Genomic DNA, 16,112 nt, shown 5'->3' on the forward strand with positions numbered 1-16,112 from the left:
AAAACCACTCCATCAACACAAGGAAGCAGCAAAATGCGGAGACAAAGAAACATGTCACGAATGAAAGAAATGGAGGAAAGCAAACTACTGGACGACATAGAGTTCAGAACCACATTTATAAGGTTACTCAAGAATCTTGTAAAAACCGCTGAGGAACTTAGTGAGATCTTTAAGGATCTTAATGAGAATGCCAAAAAAATAGAAAAGGACCAGTCAGAAATTAAGCATACACTGTCTAAAATAGAGAATATATAGAAACTCAACTGTAGATCAACGTACCCCAAGAATCAAACCAAAGATCTGAAATATGAGGAAACAAAAAACATCCAACCAGAAAAACAAAAAGAAAAAAGAATCCAAAAATATGAAGATAGTGTAAGAAGCCTCTGGGACAACTTTAAGTGTACCAACATCTGAAATTTGGGGGTGCCAGAAGAAGAGAGAGAGCAAAATATTGAAAAACTATTAAAAGAAATAATGACAGAAAACTTCCCCTACCTGGTGAAAGAAATAGACTTACAAGTCCAGGAAATGCACAGAACCCCATACAAGAGGAATCCAAAGAGGACCACACCAAGACACATCAGAATTAAAATGCCAAGGGCAAAAGACAAAGAGAGAATGTTAAAAGCAGAAAGAGAAAAACGGTTAGTTACCTACAAGGGAGTACCCATACAACTGTCAGCTGATTTCTCAGCAGAAACTATGCAGGCCAGAAGGGAGTGGCAAGAAATATTCAAAGTGATGAATAGCAAGAACCTACAACCAAGATTACTCTACCCAGCAAAGCTATCATTCAGAGTTGAAGGTCAGATAAAGAGCTTCACAGACAAGAAAAAGCTAAAGGAGTTCATCACCACCAAACCAGGATTACATGAAATGCTGAAGGGAATTCTTTAAGAAGAGGAAGAAGAAGAAAAAGGTAAAGATAAAAATTATGAACAACAAAATGACATCAAAATGACATACCTACCAACAAGTGAATCTAAAAATCAAGTGAATAAAAAATCTGAAGAACAGAATGGACTGGTGAATATAATAGAATCAGGGACATAGAAAGGAAGTGGACTGACAATTCTCAGGGGGAAGGGGGTGTGAGGGGTGCGGGAAGAGATTGGACAAAAATCTTACACCTATGGATGAAGACAGTGGCGGGGGGTAAGGGCATGGGTGGGGTGGGGAATCAGGTGGAGGGGAGCTATGGGGGAAAAAAAGAGGAACACCTGTAATAATCTGAACAATAAAGATTTATTTTTTAAAAAAGTAGAGAAGAATATAGGGTCTAAAGTACTTTTTTCTATTAAAGATGGCAGTTGATAATTCCAATTTTCTCTTGTATATGAATCCTCAGTGAAAAACTATGACTTCAGGTGAAGCATAGTAACCTCCATCTTGTATAAAAACTGCTGTTTGAAATTCTCTGCTATTGTTAGATAGTCCCTTGTTCTGTAAACTCTGTCATTTTTAGACAGTCTCTTATTCTATAAAATAACTGTTTTAGTTTGAATAATAGAAAAAGATAAAAACTTAACTGTCTGACCTTGCAAGCTAGCCATCTAACATAATGGACTAATACTGATAATAATTCCCATATTCTTATGCCAAATGTTTGTTCTTTATGTATCCAAGATTACAAACTGTCTGTAACAATAACTCACACAGAGCTCTTTGTAAAATCTGCAGACAAAGAAGCTCAAAAGGTATAAATACAGGAAATTTCTCGCTCAGAGATTTGGAAGAAACACCTCCCTCTGGGCTGTGTGCAATATACGACTCCTAATTAATTGTCTCATTAAGGCGTCTTGTATCTCATTCGCTGATTTACAACACAATACAAGTATCACCTGATTTGCCATTCCTATCCACCTACACCTATCTGCCAACTCTCCCCCAACTGACAGTCAAATGGAAGGGCACTGAACACAGTGAAGACAACTGGACAGCAGGGAACAAAGACCCAGGCTCTGAATTACTAAATTCAAAGTCCACCATTCATGGTGTGAGACACTAGTCACTTACAGAGGTGAAAAGAGATAGAACTAGCTTTCCCCCCACTTACTTGGAGAAAAAATGCCAAAGACTCAAGGACAGAGGAAGAGAAGGTTTCAGGAAGAGAGAAAGAGAGAGAGAAAGAGAGAAAGAAAGGAAAGAAAGAAAGAAAGAAAGAGAGAGAGAGAGAGAGAGAGAGAGAGAGAGGGAAGGAGAGAGGCAGTATGGAATTTTTGTCTTCCTACCACTAACCTGGTCTTGAAGAAAATCTTCTACAAAAGTTTAGGGGATTTCTGAGAGAAACTATTGGGCATGGAGAAAGCAAGAGAGATGGCAGAATGTGGCTATGGACAGAGGGGTGGTCCCATCAGTTCTCTGAGTTGCCTGAGGATCCAAGTGACATGGGTAGGACCCAGACTAGTGAGGGGCATCAGAGGATGCCAATAAGTAAGACCTTTAACTTGATAAGACCCCAAAAGTAGACACTCCCAACCTCACCTCCTGCCAGCTGCCCTGGAAATTGGATCAGTGTTAGGGAGGAAGAGGCAGGAAGTTTAGAGTGCTCTGAACTGACCTAAGAGGAATCAATAAGCCTGAAATTACATTCCCTCAAAATTACTGAATTGGTTCTCTATTTACCTAAAGACATCTAAATTAAGTCATCTGCTAGCAGGCAGGCTGGGGACTTGGTCAGATATTAAAGTCAGTTCTAGAAATTAATAAAGTGCTATTTCTGTCCCAGTTCCTAATCTTGTAACTGAACTGTTACAAAGTAGACTGTCAGAAAGAGCACTGGTCCTATTCCTATGTGATCTTAGGTAAAACCACATGGAGCCTCACTTTCCTCCTTATAAAATGGAGTTAGAGTTAATTCCAGAAATAATTTCTTCTTAAGATAATATTATTGTTTTACTAATTATAAAAGTTATGTAACAAACGTTTATAGAGTTCCAACCATGTATAAAGGAGAAAAAGGTGAATAAGACACAATCTCTGCTCACGAGGAGTTCACAATATAATGGGAAAGAAAAATGCTACCACCTCCATAAGACAAAGTCTTACTATAATAAAGTTATCTATACTAATAAAAGGGTAATATGCTAATTAGACCGGATCGACTGGACATCTTCTGGACAAAGCCATGGTGGCAGGGCCGAGGCAGGGGCGGTTAGGGGCGATCAGGCCGGCAGGGGAGCAAGCAGTTAGGGACAATCAGGCCAGCGGGGGAGCAAGCAATTAGGGGCTAGAGCTAGACGCTAGATCAAGCAGGCAGGCAGGCAAGTGGTTAGGAGCCAGAAGTCCTGGATTGCGAGAGGGATGTCCAACTGCCAGTTTAGGCCCGATCCCACAGGGATCCCCCAACGGGTCCTAGATTGGAGAGGGTGCAGGCCTGGCTGAGGGATCCCTCTCCCATGCACAAATTTCCTGCACTGGGCCTCTAGTAAACATATATGAAGAAAGGGCAGGGCCTGTTCAGGGATCATGAGATGTGGCCAGATGTGAGATGCCCAAGAGGTTGGGCTGGCAGAGGCCAAACACAAGCCATCCATGGGCCAGAGATTCCTTTATTTGACCTGCATGATATTTTGGTTAAAATATTATTAAAACTTTACTTGCAGGGCCCTGACCAGATAGCTAAGTTGGTTAGAGCATCATCCTGATATGCCAAGGTTATGGGTTCAATCCCTGGTCAGGGCACATATAAGAAGCACCAATGAATGCATAAATAAGTGGAACAACAAATCAACGTTTCTCTCTCCCTTCCTCTCTCTCTCTAAAAATCAATCAATTAATTTTTTTAAAAAATTTAATTTGCTTACCTTTAATTGGGAAATGGGCTCTCTTCATTTACAGGGGAGTTATAGTAAAAAATAAATAGTACCAGACCTATATAAATATATTACTCCAAAAGTAGGAGAGGGAGGCAGGGAACAAGAAAAACAAATGGCAGATGAAAGGCATTCATTAGAAAAAAAATTAACATGAAACAGATGATGATTATGAACAAGAGAGCTGAGTGAATTTTAAAACAAGAGATCAAAGCAAAGATGACATAGTTCAAAGAAGAGATGAGGAGACAACTGGAGGAAATGGCATTGACAGAGCTCAGGAAAGAAGAGTTTTGTTTTGTTTTTTTCAAAGTAAAGGTCATTTCTGAAACATCAAAAAGGAAACTAGCCTTGCTGAATATAGAGGATAGGATTACAAATGCAAGTGAAGGAGTTGAAAATAAACAATTAAAAAGGAACCAGAAAATAGCATAGCTAACAAGTATGATGGTAATAGAGGGGTGTGAGGTAACATAAGTTCCTGGGTTTCTTCAACTTTATAGCTGCAAATCTTTTTTTTTCTGGTTTTATTGAGATATAATTGTATTGATTTCGTATATGTATATACTGTGAAATGATTGCCACAACAAATTTGGTTAACATCCATCACCTCACATAGTTAAATTTTTTCTTGTGAGAAGAACTTTTAAGAACTGTAAGTCTTGCCCTGGATGGTGTGGCTCAGTTGGTTGGAGTGGGGTCCCATGAACTAAAAGGAGATGGGTTTGATTCCCAGTGAGGGCACATGCCCAGGTTTCAGATTCAATCCCTGTCAGGGTATATTCAAGAGGCAGCCAATCAATGTTTCTCTCTCGCATTGATCTCTCTCTCGATCTCTCTCTCTCTCTCTCCCTCCCTCTCCCTCTTTCTCTCCCTTTTTCTCTCTCTAAAACCAATAAAACCATATTTTTTAAAAAGAACTGTAAATCTTAAGATACCTTTTAAACCTTGATAAAGGAAGAAACCAGTGTATAAGCATATTTAAAGATATAAAAGGAACTAACAATAATAATCAAGGCTGGATAGAAAAGGATGAAAAAAATTATAACAATTACTCTTTTTTGACTTTTGAATTGCTATATATATATATATATATATATATATATATATATATATATATCCTATTCAGGCAATGAATGAATACATTTTTAAGTAATAAAACAAAATCAGTGCAATGCAATAAGGAACACAGAGCTACTGGTAGAGCACTACATAAAAACAGACTCATTGAAAACTGGGAACTAGCAGAATTGCAACTGAACAGAAATCAGTGAAGGGAGAGAACGGCAAAAGGATTATGAAGTATTAGGCTTCTGAATTTACACTGGTTTACCAAGAATGAGAATTACTAATAACTAAGTTAATTACAAACACAATCCAGCTAGATTAAGCACCCTAGAACAGTTAGCTGCAGCTCATCAAAACATCAGAAAACTCCAAAATCAAACACGTTTGATAAAATAGGTCATCAAAGGGAAGTTAAGCCCTGCTTGGTGTGCTCAGTTGGTTGGAGCATCAATCCCGTACACCAAAAGGTGGCAGGTTTGATTCCCAGTCAGGTTCAATCCCTGGTTGGAGCATGTGTGAGAAGCAACCAATCAATCTCTCCCTCTCTCTCTCTCCTCCTCTCTCTGAAATAAATATTTTGTTAAGTTAATAAAGTCAGTAGAGAGGCCAGAGCAAGCTTCTTAGACTTTATATTAATTTTTAAAATGCAGCCCGGCCTGTGTGGCTCAGTAGTTGAGTGTTGACTCATGAACCGAAAGATCCCCATTTTGATTCCCGGTCAAGGCACATGCCTAGATTGCTGGCTCAATCCCCAGTATGGGGTGTGCAGGAGGCAGTTGATCCAGGTTTCTCTCTCATCGATGTTTCTGTTAGAGAGTGGGAATTTTTGAGCACTCCGCAGAGGCCGTGGACTATGCCCAGATAGGGTTGTCAGTGCTGACACCAGGCCAGGCCTTGAGATATGGTCTCATGGCCCCTTTCCCCTTGCACCTCACAAAACAGCCTTGCAAGATAGAACACTGTCAGCTTTCTAAAGAACAGGATAACCCTGTAAATAACATGGTCGTCAATAGCATGGCCCTGACATTATTTGGGAAAAACTGTTTTGTCTTGGGTTACTTACTCTGCAAAAACAGGATGTGGTTAATGTGCTTAAAAGTGGTCTTGCACAAAGGGTCGGGGCTGCTCTCTGACCTCCCTGCGTGGAGAGAGAGCAGTCGCTGGCCGGCAATAAAGGCTCCCTAAATTTTAATTTGGTCTGGACTCCAGTGGTCTTTACTCGCGTTCGCTCCACAACAGTTTCTATCTCTTTATCCCTCTCCCTTCCTCTCTCTCTAAAAAAATCAATAAAAACATTTAAAATTTTTTTAAATGCAGAAAATGGAACTGGAGGATTTTCATCCAAACCACCTCATTAACTGAACCTGCTTCCTCTTCGCCATGAGCACAGCTGGTCCCCTGGAATGATGTATTGTACTATGTGGTATATGAAAATGAAATTACAGGATTACTAAATCTGTCAAAAATCTGAATTTCTTGTCCACTAATAACATCTTAAAATTTCCTATTTAATATCTTACATTAAAAAATAATGCAAAAGAAAAAGTGTTGGAGAGGATGTAGAGAAATTAGAAGCCTTGTGCATTGCTGATGGGAATATAAAATAGTGGAGCTGCTGTGGAAGACAGTATGTAGTTCCTCAAAAAAAAGACATGATCCAGCAATTCCACTTTTGGGTATACATCCAAAAGAATTGACAGCAGGAACTTGAGAGAAATCTGTATACCAATGATCACAGCAGCATTATTTTTGATAGCCAAAAGGTGGAAAGAGCCCAATTGCCCATCAATAAATGAATGGATAAAGAAAATGTGATGTTACATACAATGAAATATTAGTCAGCTTCTGGGTGGATTCAAGGATACCTGAAAATTACTTGAAACAGCATGCAAAAGTATGTAAGTGGATCACTCTTCTAGGAAGAAGTATAATTTTTTCAAATTCTGGGGGTTACTGACCCATAAATAGTTACTGAATCCATTCTAACACTCCACAGTTCTGATAGATCTCTAAGATCTCTCCTTCCATCTCTAATATTCTATGATTCGGATAGATATGAACGAAATGAACTGGGTATCTAACATTCTATGATTCCAAATATCACAAGAGTTCATTCCCTTTCCAAAGAAGACAGGATTCAATTTTTCAATGTAAAATTCTAGGCTCTTTATGATTTAACCTCCAATTGACCTTCCAACCTCAGCTCTCATCCTTTCCCCACACCTCAGCCACTCCCCTGTCTAGACTACAGTTTTCACAAAGTTTTGCCCTCATTCACCCTGTGCCTTGGTATAAGCAGGACCTTCTACCTGGAATACCCAACTCTACCCTTTTAGCCTTTCATGACCCTCATCCTTTGAGCATGGTTTGTTGTGCTCACTTAGCCCTGGATACTGATTGCCTGTGACCATACAGGAAATGGGACTGTCAGTTCACGCAGGGCAGCAAACACAACGGCCAAGGGACAAGGGAGAGAAAATAAAAGTTTGAAGCTAGTAAGTATAACAAACTCTGGGCCTGTTTTCCCACCCCTGAAAGGGAAATAGAGAAAAAAACCAGCTCTGAGAAAAACAATCTGAGAGCAATAGTAAATGCAAACCACATTCTATTTCAGAGAATAATAGGGAGTGGTGGAGATTGAGGCCAATTGGGACAGAGTATCTTGTATAAAGGAAAAAGACCAGACTCAGCTCCAGCTGATTGTTGACTGGCAGGAATGTGGGTGGGTCCAGTGTGGAGAGCTCATTCACTTTTTCAAGAAAACCTGGAAATCCAGATTGCATGTGAAATCTCCCAAATTTTACATGGCAGTAACTAAAAAAACATTAAAGGTCCATTGTGATGACCTCCACAGTTTTCAGGCTCTGGAAACTGTTCTGTGAAGATCTACTTCTACCCATCCAAGAGATGGGGGGAGGGGCAACTGGTATGTTGATGGTTGTTAAATAGGCCCATCCATTCTGCACAGAGCTCAAAGAGACTGCAAGGGTCATTCATACAAAACCTATGATTTAGGGCCCCTGTCTCTCTCTGGACCTTAATTTCCCTATTCATAAAATGGGGATACAAAATAGTATATTTGTGAGTCAACTGTCAAAATATATCACTTACTGAAAGGCTGTGAGAGCTACATGCTTTTACCTGCATCATCTGAATTCTCGAACAGGTCCCAGGTTCGATTCCAGTTACGGGCATGTACCTTGGTAGCAGGCACATCCCCAAAAGGGTGTGTGCAGGAGGCAGCTGATCGATGTTTCTCTCTCATCGATGTTTCTAACTCTCTATCCCTCTCCCTTCCTCTCTGTAAAAAATCAATAAAATATATATTTTTTTAAAAAAGAAAGAAAACTGTAGCTCAGAGATAGCAAAAAATTTACCTAATGAAGACAACAGCAAACATTTTTAAAGTCCTTTCTTTCCAAGGGCTTTACTGGTTTAATCCTCTCAACAAGGCAAATAAACCCTGCAATGGGGATTCCACCAGGGCAGCCTACCCTAGCACAGTGCTATTCAATAAAAATATAAGCCATCTGTGTAATTTAAAACTTTCTAGTAGACACACTTAAAAAGTAAAATGAGCCCTAGCTGGTTTAGTTCAGTGGATAGAGCATCAGCCTGCAGACTTAGGAGTCGCAGGGTCGATTCCAGGTCTGGGCATATACCCGGGATGCAGGCTCAATCCCCAGTTAGGGCATGCAGGAGGCTGCTGATCAATGATTCTCCCTCATCACTGAAGTTTCTCTCTCCTCTCCCTTCTTCTCTGGAATCAATAAAAATATATTTTAAAAAAAGTAAAATGACACAAGTGAAATTAATTTTACTATCTTTTACTTGATCCAATATATGCAAAATATTATTATTCCAACTGTAATCAATATAAAAAATGATTGAGATATCTTGCATTTTTTTTGTACTAAGTACCTTATTTATTTATTTATTTATTTATTTATTTATTTATTATTTTTAACTGGAGGCCCGATGCACGAAATTCATGCAAGGGGCTCGGCCCTCGCAGCCCTGGCTTTGTCTGGAAGGTCGTCCAGAATGTCGTCCAGAAGGTCATTTGGCCATCCGGTCTAATTAGCATATTACACTTTCATTATTATAGATCTTTATTGTTGAAAGTATTACATATATCCTCTTTTCCCCCCATTGAACTCTCCCAGCTTGACCTGCCAGGCCTTCACCACCCGATTGTCTGTGTTCCTGGGTTATGCATATATACATACAAGTTAATTGATGTTTTCCCACCCAATCACCCTCCCCTGCCTTCCCTCTGAGATTTGACAGTCTGTTCAGTGCTTCTATATTTTTGGATCTATTTTTTTTCATCAGTTTATGTTGTTCATTAGATTCCACAAATGAGTGAGATCATGTAATACTTATCTTTCTCTGACTAGCTTATTTCACTTAGCATAATGCTCTCCAGGTCCATCCATGCTGTTGCAAATGGTAAGAGTTCTTTCTTTTTTATAGCTGCATAGCATTCCATTGTTTAGATGTACCACAGTTTTTTAACCCACTCATCTGCTGATGGGCACTTAGGCTGTTTCCAAATCTTAGCTATTGTAAATTGTGCTGCTATGAACATAGGGGTGCATATATTCTTTCTGATTGGTGTTTCTTATTTCTTAGGATATATTCCTAGAAGTGGATCACTGGGTCAAATGGAAGTTCCATTTTTAGTATTTTCAGGAAACTCCATACTGTTTTTCACAGTGGCTGCACCATCTTGCATTCCCACCAGCAGTGTGCTATCATTTGTTGATGATAGCCATTCTGACAGGTGTGAGGTGGTATCTCATTGTTGTTTTGATTTGCATCTCTCAGATGGTTAGTGACTTTGAGCATTTTTTCATATGCCTCTTGGCCTTTTGTATGTCCACTTTCAAGAATTGTCTATTTAGATCCTTTGCCCATTTTTTTAAATAAATCTTTATTCAGATTATTACAATTGTTTCTCCTTTTTCCCCCCATAGCTCCCCTCCACCCGGTTCCCACCCCACCTTCTGCCCTTACCTCCCCCCCACTGTCCTCTTGGTTTCTCGCCCTTGTGTATTTTAGATTACAGTACATCTCAATTCCAACTAGCCACCTTTCAAGGGCTCAGTAAGCATATGTGGCTAGAGACCACCATATGGAGCAAAGCATTTAGTGTATTTACTAATCCTAAAGTTAAAAGCCCAACTCACAGAATCACCTGTCCCTTGGTTTCAGAGGACACGCAAGAAATAATAATGCCAGAGTTCTTGAGTATTTAATTTGTGACATAGGAAGGCAGAGATGCCCTCCTCTTTTGACAGAGCAAGACAACTTTCCCTCAGTGCCCGACCGCCCTCCCGCTGTCCCGCTCCGGCGTCCTAATCAGGGTCCAGGAGCTGGCGCCGGTCACCTGCAAGCTGAAGAGATCACAGCGGAAGAGAACCCCGCTGGTCCTCCTTCTTCCCCTCCTCTTTCTCCTCCTCCTCCTCCTCCTCCAGCTCCACCCCGTCCACCGACTCCTACTCCTCGAACTGGTGCTTAGAGGCGCCATCATTCCAAGGAAGGGCCACCGCACGCTTAAATTGGCCCGGGACCGGTCTCCTGACGCGACTAGCGAACGCGAGGGGGCGCCGCTTTCTGTAGCCGGGACTCGGCTTCCGGGCGCTCGCGCGCGGAGCTCATCATAGAGACGCCAGCGGAGACTTCCGCTTCCGTCCGTCCAGGGGCGTCGCCGTGGTGGGTGTGTTATCGCGCTCTCCTTCCTCCCGGATTCCGTCTCCCTTCGGGTTGCGCAGACTCTCCCTTTTAGCGGAAAACGTATTCCTCTCGCCGACCAGACGCAGTGCTGGACCCGCAGCCGTTAAGACAGAGAGTGACGTCCAGAACCGGAATCATGGAGGCGACCCATCAGGGCTTGGCGGCCACTGGGAGCTCCGCGCCGCCGCGGGAGAAAGAGGAGGAAGCCGGCCCGAGCTCAGGCCCGGAGCGTAACTCTGCGGGCTCCTCATCGACTCCTGAGATTCCACCGCCTGAATCGTCCAATGCCAACGCTGTCTCCGAAGCGATCCCTCCGCCCGTGGCGGCCTCCGCTGGGCCCGCGCCGCTTGCTGATGCCATTCCGCGCACCTCCCCAGGCCCTGGCGGCTCCCGACCCGGCCCGGAGACGTTCCGCCAGCGTTTCCGACAGTTCCGCTACCGAGACGCAGCAGGCCCGCGAGAGGCGTTTCGGCAGCTGCGGGAGCTCTCTCGCCAGTGGCTGCGACCCGACATCCGCACGAAGGAGCAGATCGTGGAGATGCTGGTGCAAGAGCAGCTGCTCGCCATTTTGCCCGAGGCGGCGCGGGCCAGGCGGCTTCACCGCCGCACCGATGTTCGCATCACCGGCTGAGCGGCTGGCGGCCCGGTCCGGGCACGCTCTGGACTGGAGCCGTGATCGGGTCCTGGGGCCTGAGCCTCGCTCCCCACTCCGCGTTAATGAAAACGAGCTTTGGCAGCTCTTGTAGTCTGATGTAGCCCTTTCGTTCGTTCCTTACTGGGTTTATTTTCCCGAGCGTATTTCCAACCTTTCTTGTTAGTGGGAGCCCATGAGAATAAAGCCTTTGTTTCCTATTCACTTGGCCATCGTTGGCTTTTATTGGATCATTACGTGTTGGCTAGGCCTAGGCATTCGCCACATCTGGGAAATTTTTCTCTTGCACGCTTCCCAGGACCCTACTTGGGTGTCCTTCGTTTCGCTGGAGTCCGTAATGAGGGTTCCATATTCTCCCCTACCTCTCCCTAGCTAGAATCTGTTTGTTTTCCTACCTGAGAAAATAGTGACACATCTTGCCATATAGGTTGGTGCTTGTGGCATCAGGCAGGCAAATAGCTGGCTCTATTAAGTGATTGCTTACCTGACTACCTCTGTACCAGCACTGCCACCAACTTGCCCTAGTATCCTGCCCTTTGGGCACCGATTCCCAAAGGCCCAAACCATTGGGCTATTTTAATAGGTTTCAGAGCAGTTCCTTATAGGCTAGTTCTTGCTAGCTCTGGTTTATGCCTCCAGGTTCACCTTCCTTGCCAGATTTTAGGCTTCTAGGAGGATTTAACGCAGAACTGGTCTGAACTAATTGATTATATTGCTAGAGCTAGGCATTTGAAAAAAATTGATTTTGTCGTTCCACATATTTATGGATTCATTGGTTGATTCTTGTATGTGCCCTGACCAGAGAATCAAACATGCAACCTTGGCGTATCAGGCAGATGGGATGGCTCGAACCAACTGAGCTTGCCCGGCCAGGAGAGCTACCCATTTAAATTTCTCTCCAACCACTTCCATTTATTTAACTAAGCTTAATTGTTTAGAAAGGTAGGAAGGAGCTTGGCCCCTGTGTCTAAGTAGTTAGAGCATCTTTTCGCTTGCTGAAGGCAGTGTGTCTCTCACATCAATGTTTCTCCCTCCCCCTTACACTCTGAAAAGCAATGGGAAAAATACCCTCAGGTGAGGATTAAGAAAAAAAGAAAGGGAAGAAGGAATGTGGAAATAGGGAAGCTCTTCTATGAAATCTAAAGCCTACTCTGTTCCTTGAGTCTTCAGCCCAACCAGGAAGGAGCTAATTGGGGTCCACAGGCGGTTTGGATTTGTCTCAAAAGTATCCTAAATGCATCAGGATGCCATCTCTTATCAGGAAGGCCAAACCTGTCTTCCCTGCACTGCTTTCAATAATCAATATCTAATAAGCCTGCAGTTCACAACACATGAGCTAGAATGGGCTAGAGGCTGGTGTGGGACATTTTACTTTTGAATATTACAGATAAATTAATTCAAAAGTATTTTGCATACTTTCTTGGGATTTAGGGTCTTGAGCTTATATCCATCTGTCTCCCTGCAGAATATAAATCTGTTAAGAATGTAAAAGCATACTTCCTTTAAAAGATAATGTTTATAGGAAGTTAAATAATGCATATTAAGAATAGAGAATTTTATAACTCAATAACATGACAAACATAGCAACAAAAACCTGTTTTATTTTTTCCAAATACAGATACAGAAGTTTGCATGTTTTGCAAATATTGCTTCAAAGCAACATTTCTATATACAGCGCCTTCTGTTCTAATAGCGCGTAAACATAATGTATCCACAGTGCAACGTTGGCTCATCAAGGGTCCACCTTGCATATACTCTATCACTTAAAGAAACAAAATGATTACTCAAACCAGAACTGTTTGTCAAGGCAATTTTTTAAGAGGTGGATAGTTTTACTCAAAAGAAAACTTAGGTAGTGTACGTATTTCTAAATGGTAACAGTAATATTTGCAAATAACAGTTTCCAGTGCTCCAACTTGGGGTTTATTCAGATTGACCCAGGAATGAGGATGGAGCCCCTTAACATGGCTTTAAATTAGGGAAGCACACTGAGGTTACTAGAACTTGGAATCATCCCTGCTTCCCTACAGACAAAAGTCACAATGAGTGAAATGGGACTTTTTTTCTTTGCAGAACTTAATAAGCCCAACTAATGGACAAAATTAGGGTAATTCAGTTAGTTTAATTCCATCTTTGAAAAAGTCATGAAATTGTCCTAAGGTTACAGCTCCCCCAAATGCGACACTCAAATTTATTTTAAGGGGGAAAATATCAGTAATCTAATAATACAAGTCATCATACCTCACAGTTGTGGCTACAGAAAACCATCCTATTTCTTCCCTTTTCAGACAAGCATCACACAGTTCTTAGAATGAGGCTGTCTGATAAATTATGCAAAACATAGATGCCATGCACACTCCTAGAGGGTTTCTTCCTATACCAGAAATGCCAACCTTAGCAACGGGAAACAGCCTCTTTGTAGAGGAATTGTGTCAGCTTTATTACAGATGTCATAGCTACATGTATTCCCTCTGATGGAAAAGCTACAGCAGGTCAACTTGTCCTAAATTCATTTTATATCACATGGTGAACAAATCGCTGGACAGCATTCCCTGAAATAGATCTTGGTACAGAGGCTTTCATGACCACAATGACCTGTGCCTAAAGCCTAACCATTCCACAAATCGCTGGAGATACTGTCATTGCTATTGCGATATTGGCTACTTCACGTTTACATAGTAAATATTTGCAGCATATAACATTACAGATTCATAAACCCATAATTAACTTGTGTTAATGGACAACTGTGCTTTGCTTTTTGCTTTTAGTGATGTAAGAAAACTCAACAGTGAAACAGGTCACTCCTCAAAACATGGAACATTTTCTTTAACTTTGTCTAGTAAGGAAAAAACAACAATATAGCAATTACATGTAGAACCGTAACCTGTGAGAGTAACAAATATTGTCTCAAAAGGTACAAATTGTATCTGGACATTAAGCAGCATAATCACCTTAATTTCACAAAATAATACAAACCGGAAATTTAAAGTGTTAAAGTATATTAAAACAATTTTGAAAATGCCACTATTAAACATACACCCTTCAGGGAAGGAGGAAAGCGGCACATGTAGAATCTAAAGTTTGTTTACAGCAATATAAAATAAGGTAATTCCCCAAACCACATTCTTTGTAACAAATCTTTACAGTGAAAGAGTTCAAAATTTGGGGAAACACTTTTTGGACATTAAATAGAACTGGGAAGCTGTCAATATTAAGAAGTGGGTAGAAAATGCTGTCCTTTGGGTTCCAGACGCTGCCTGCTTCAGTTTGGAATTCCTCCTAGCTTCTTAGAACAGTGAGATTCTAGTTCCTCCACAGGCTGTATGGGCTCTGCTATAAAAGACACACACCCAGCCAACTCTGGGGTGACAGCATACAAAACTTGTCCCCGGTACCATGAAGTCATGCACGAGATGTGATGAGAAAAGTGAAGAGTCCGACAGCAGACAGGGCAGCCAAGACCACTGCTCCTTCCCAATCTCCACAGAATGAAGTCACGACATTCCCATGAAGCTGGAAAAATGAAAATGATACCTGCTGCCTAATTCCATGCCAGGCAGAAACCACAAGGCTTGGCATGTGCCCCAACCTGACAGAAAAGTCAATTAAATAAGCTGCAAGTTGAATCTACAACAGTTTCCGACGAAACTTTTTTGGCTCTCATTCCATTTATCATCAGTGGCACGATTTCAAGTGAAGTTTGTGCAAAAGACTCACTCTCCATCCAACGATGTGCACAGAAGAAGGGAATCCTAAGAGTCTGTTTGCTACCTTTTTGGTAGGCTCTGAGATCAGAGTGCCCTGCCCTCCAGCAGCCAAAATGGCCTCTTTGTCCAATGTCCATCACACCCCGTCTGCCCAGATCCCTGAAGTCAGTCGGTGTCACATGCATTCGGCATGCTAGGTTTATTTATTTAAAAAATGCAAAGTTCCTCCTGCAGGCACCCCTGTATTGTGCCCCCATTAGTTTTGGGTGCCCTGTTTCATGTTGAACAGCAGAGCGAGATCTGCTGCACCTTGCCCAAGTCCGTCAGCAGCTGCTTAATGCAATGCTTGAGCTGTGGAAGCCTGGCCAGGGGCTGCGGGGGCTCCAGTTCCCCAGTATAGTCCAGCCAGCTCTCCAACACTGCAGGCAGAAGAGAGAGAGAAAATCCAATGAGTTTCCAACACTTGATGTGCAAGACTGTCAAGAATTTCAGCACCAATTTCAACACCATATCCCATTTGACTACTCTTGGGGGGGTTGGAAGGGGAGGCCAGTTCAGGCAACATTAATTCATCAACCTCTCTACAAAGTACTATCCCAGGACAAAACTCAAATGCTTTAGAGCAGTGCAGTCCAACAGAACTTTCTGAAACATGGAAATGGTCTGTGTTGTCTGATACAGTAGCCACCAGCCATGTGTACCTACTGAGCATTTAAAACATGGCTAGTGCAAATGAGAAACTGAATTTAAATTGTATTTCATTTTACCCTGGATGGGTAACTCAGTTATTAGAGTATCGTCCCAATATGCCAAGGTTGCCAATTTGATCCCAGGTCAGGGCACAAACAAGAATCAACCAATAAATGCATAAATAAGTGTAATAACAAATTGATGTTTCTCTTCTCTCTCTCCCCCCCACCCACTTCCTCTCTTTCAAATCAATAAATTTTTAAAAAATATTTTTTATTGCTTTTAGAGAGGGAGGGGGAGAGAGAGAGAAACATTAATGATGAGAGAGAATCAATGATCAGCTGCCTCCTACACGCCCCTTACTGGAGATCGAGCCCCCAACCCAGGCATATGCCCTGACTGGGAATCGAATCATGACCTCCTGGTCCATAGGTCGAT

At 42.1% G+C, this 16,112-nt stretch overlaps 2 protein-coding genes across 3 annotated transcripts in view; one reads left to right on the forward strand and one right to left on the reverse strand.

Moving 5' to 3' along the window:
• The first annotated feature begins 10,133 nt into the window (after window positions 1-10,133).
• SCAND1 (SCAN domain containing 1) lies at window positions 10,134-11,481 on the forward strand. Its single transcript, XM_080684804.1, has one exon. It carries the CDS (start codon window positions 10,762-10,764, stop codon window positions 11,254-11,256), a length of 495 nt encoding a protein of 164 aa, XP_080540930.1. The 5' UTR covers window positions 10,134-10,761; the 3' UTR covers window positions 11,257-11,481.
• Window positions 11,482-12,858: 1,377 nt separating this feature from the next.
• The window catches only part of PHF20 (PHD finger protein 20), a 125,970-nt gene continuing 122,716 nt past the window's right edge, over window positions 12,859-16,112 (reverse strand). For both annotated transcript variants that reach the window (XM_080683807.1, XM_080683806.1), the window contains one exon: window positions 12,859-15,403. In XM_080683807.1, the coding sequence (XP_080539933.1) occupies window positions 15,261-15,403 (143 nt within the window). In that variant the 3' untranslated portion in view covers window positions 12,859-15,260. The remainder of the gene's footprint in view (window positions 15,404-16,112) is intronic.

Source organism: Plecotus auritus, assembly GCF_963455305.1.
Source record: "Plecotus auritus genome assembly, chromosome: 8".
Lineage (NCBI taxonomy): Eukaryota > Metazoa > Chordata > Mammalia > Chiroptera > Vespertilionidae > Plecotus > Plecotus auritus.

Excerpts from the sequence above, each read along its gene's own strand:
- SCAND1 (XM_080684804.1), top strand. The coding sequence starts at position 10,762 with ATGGAGGCGACCCATCAGGGCTTGGCGGCCACTGGGAGCTCCGCGCCG.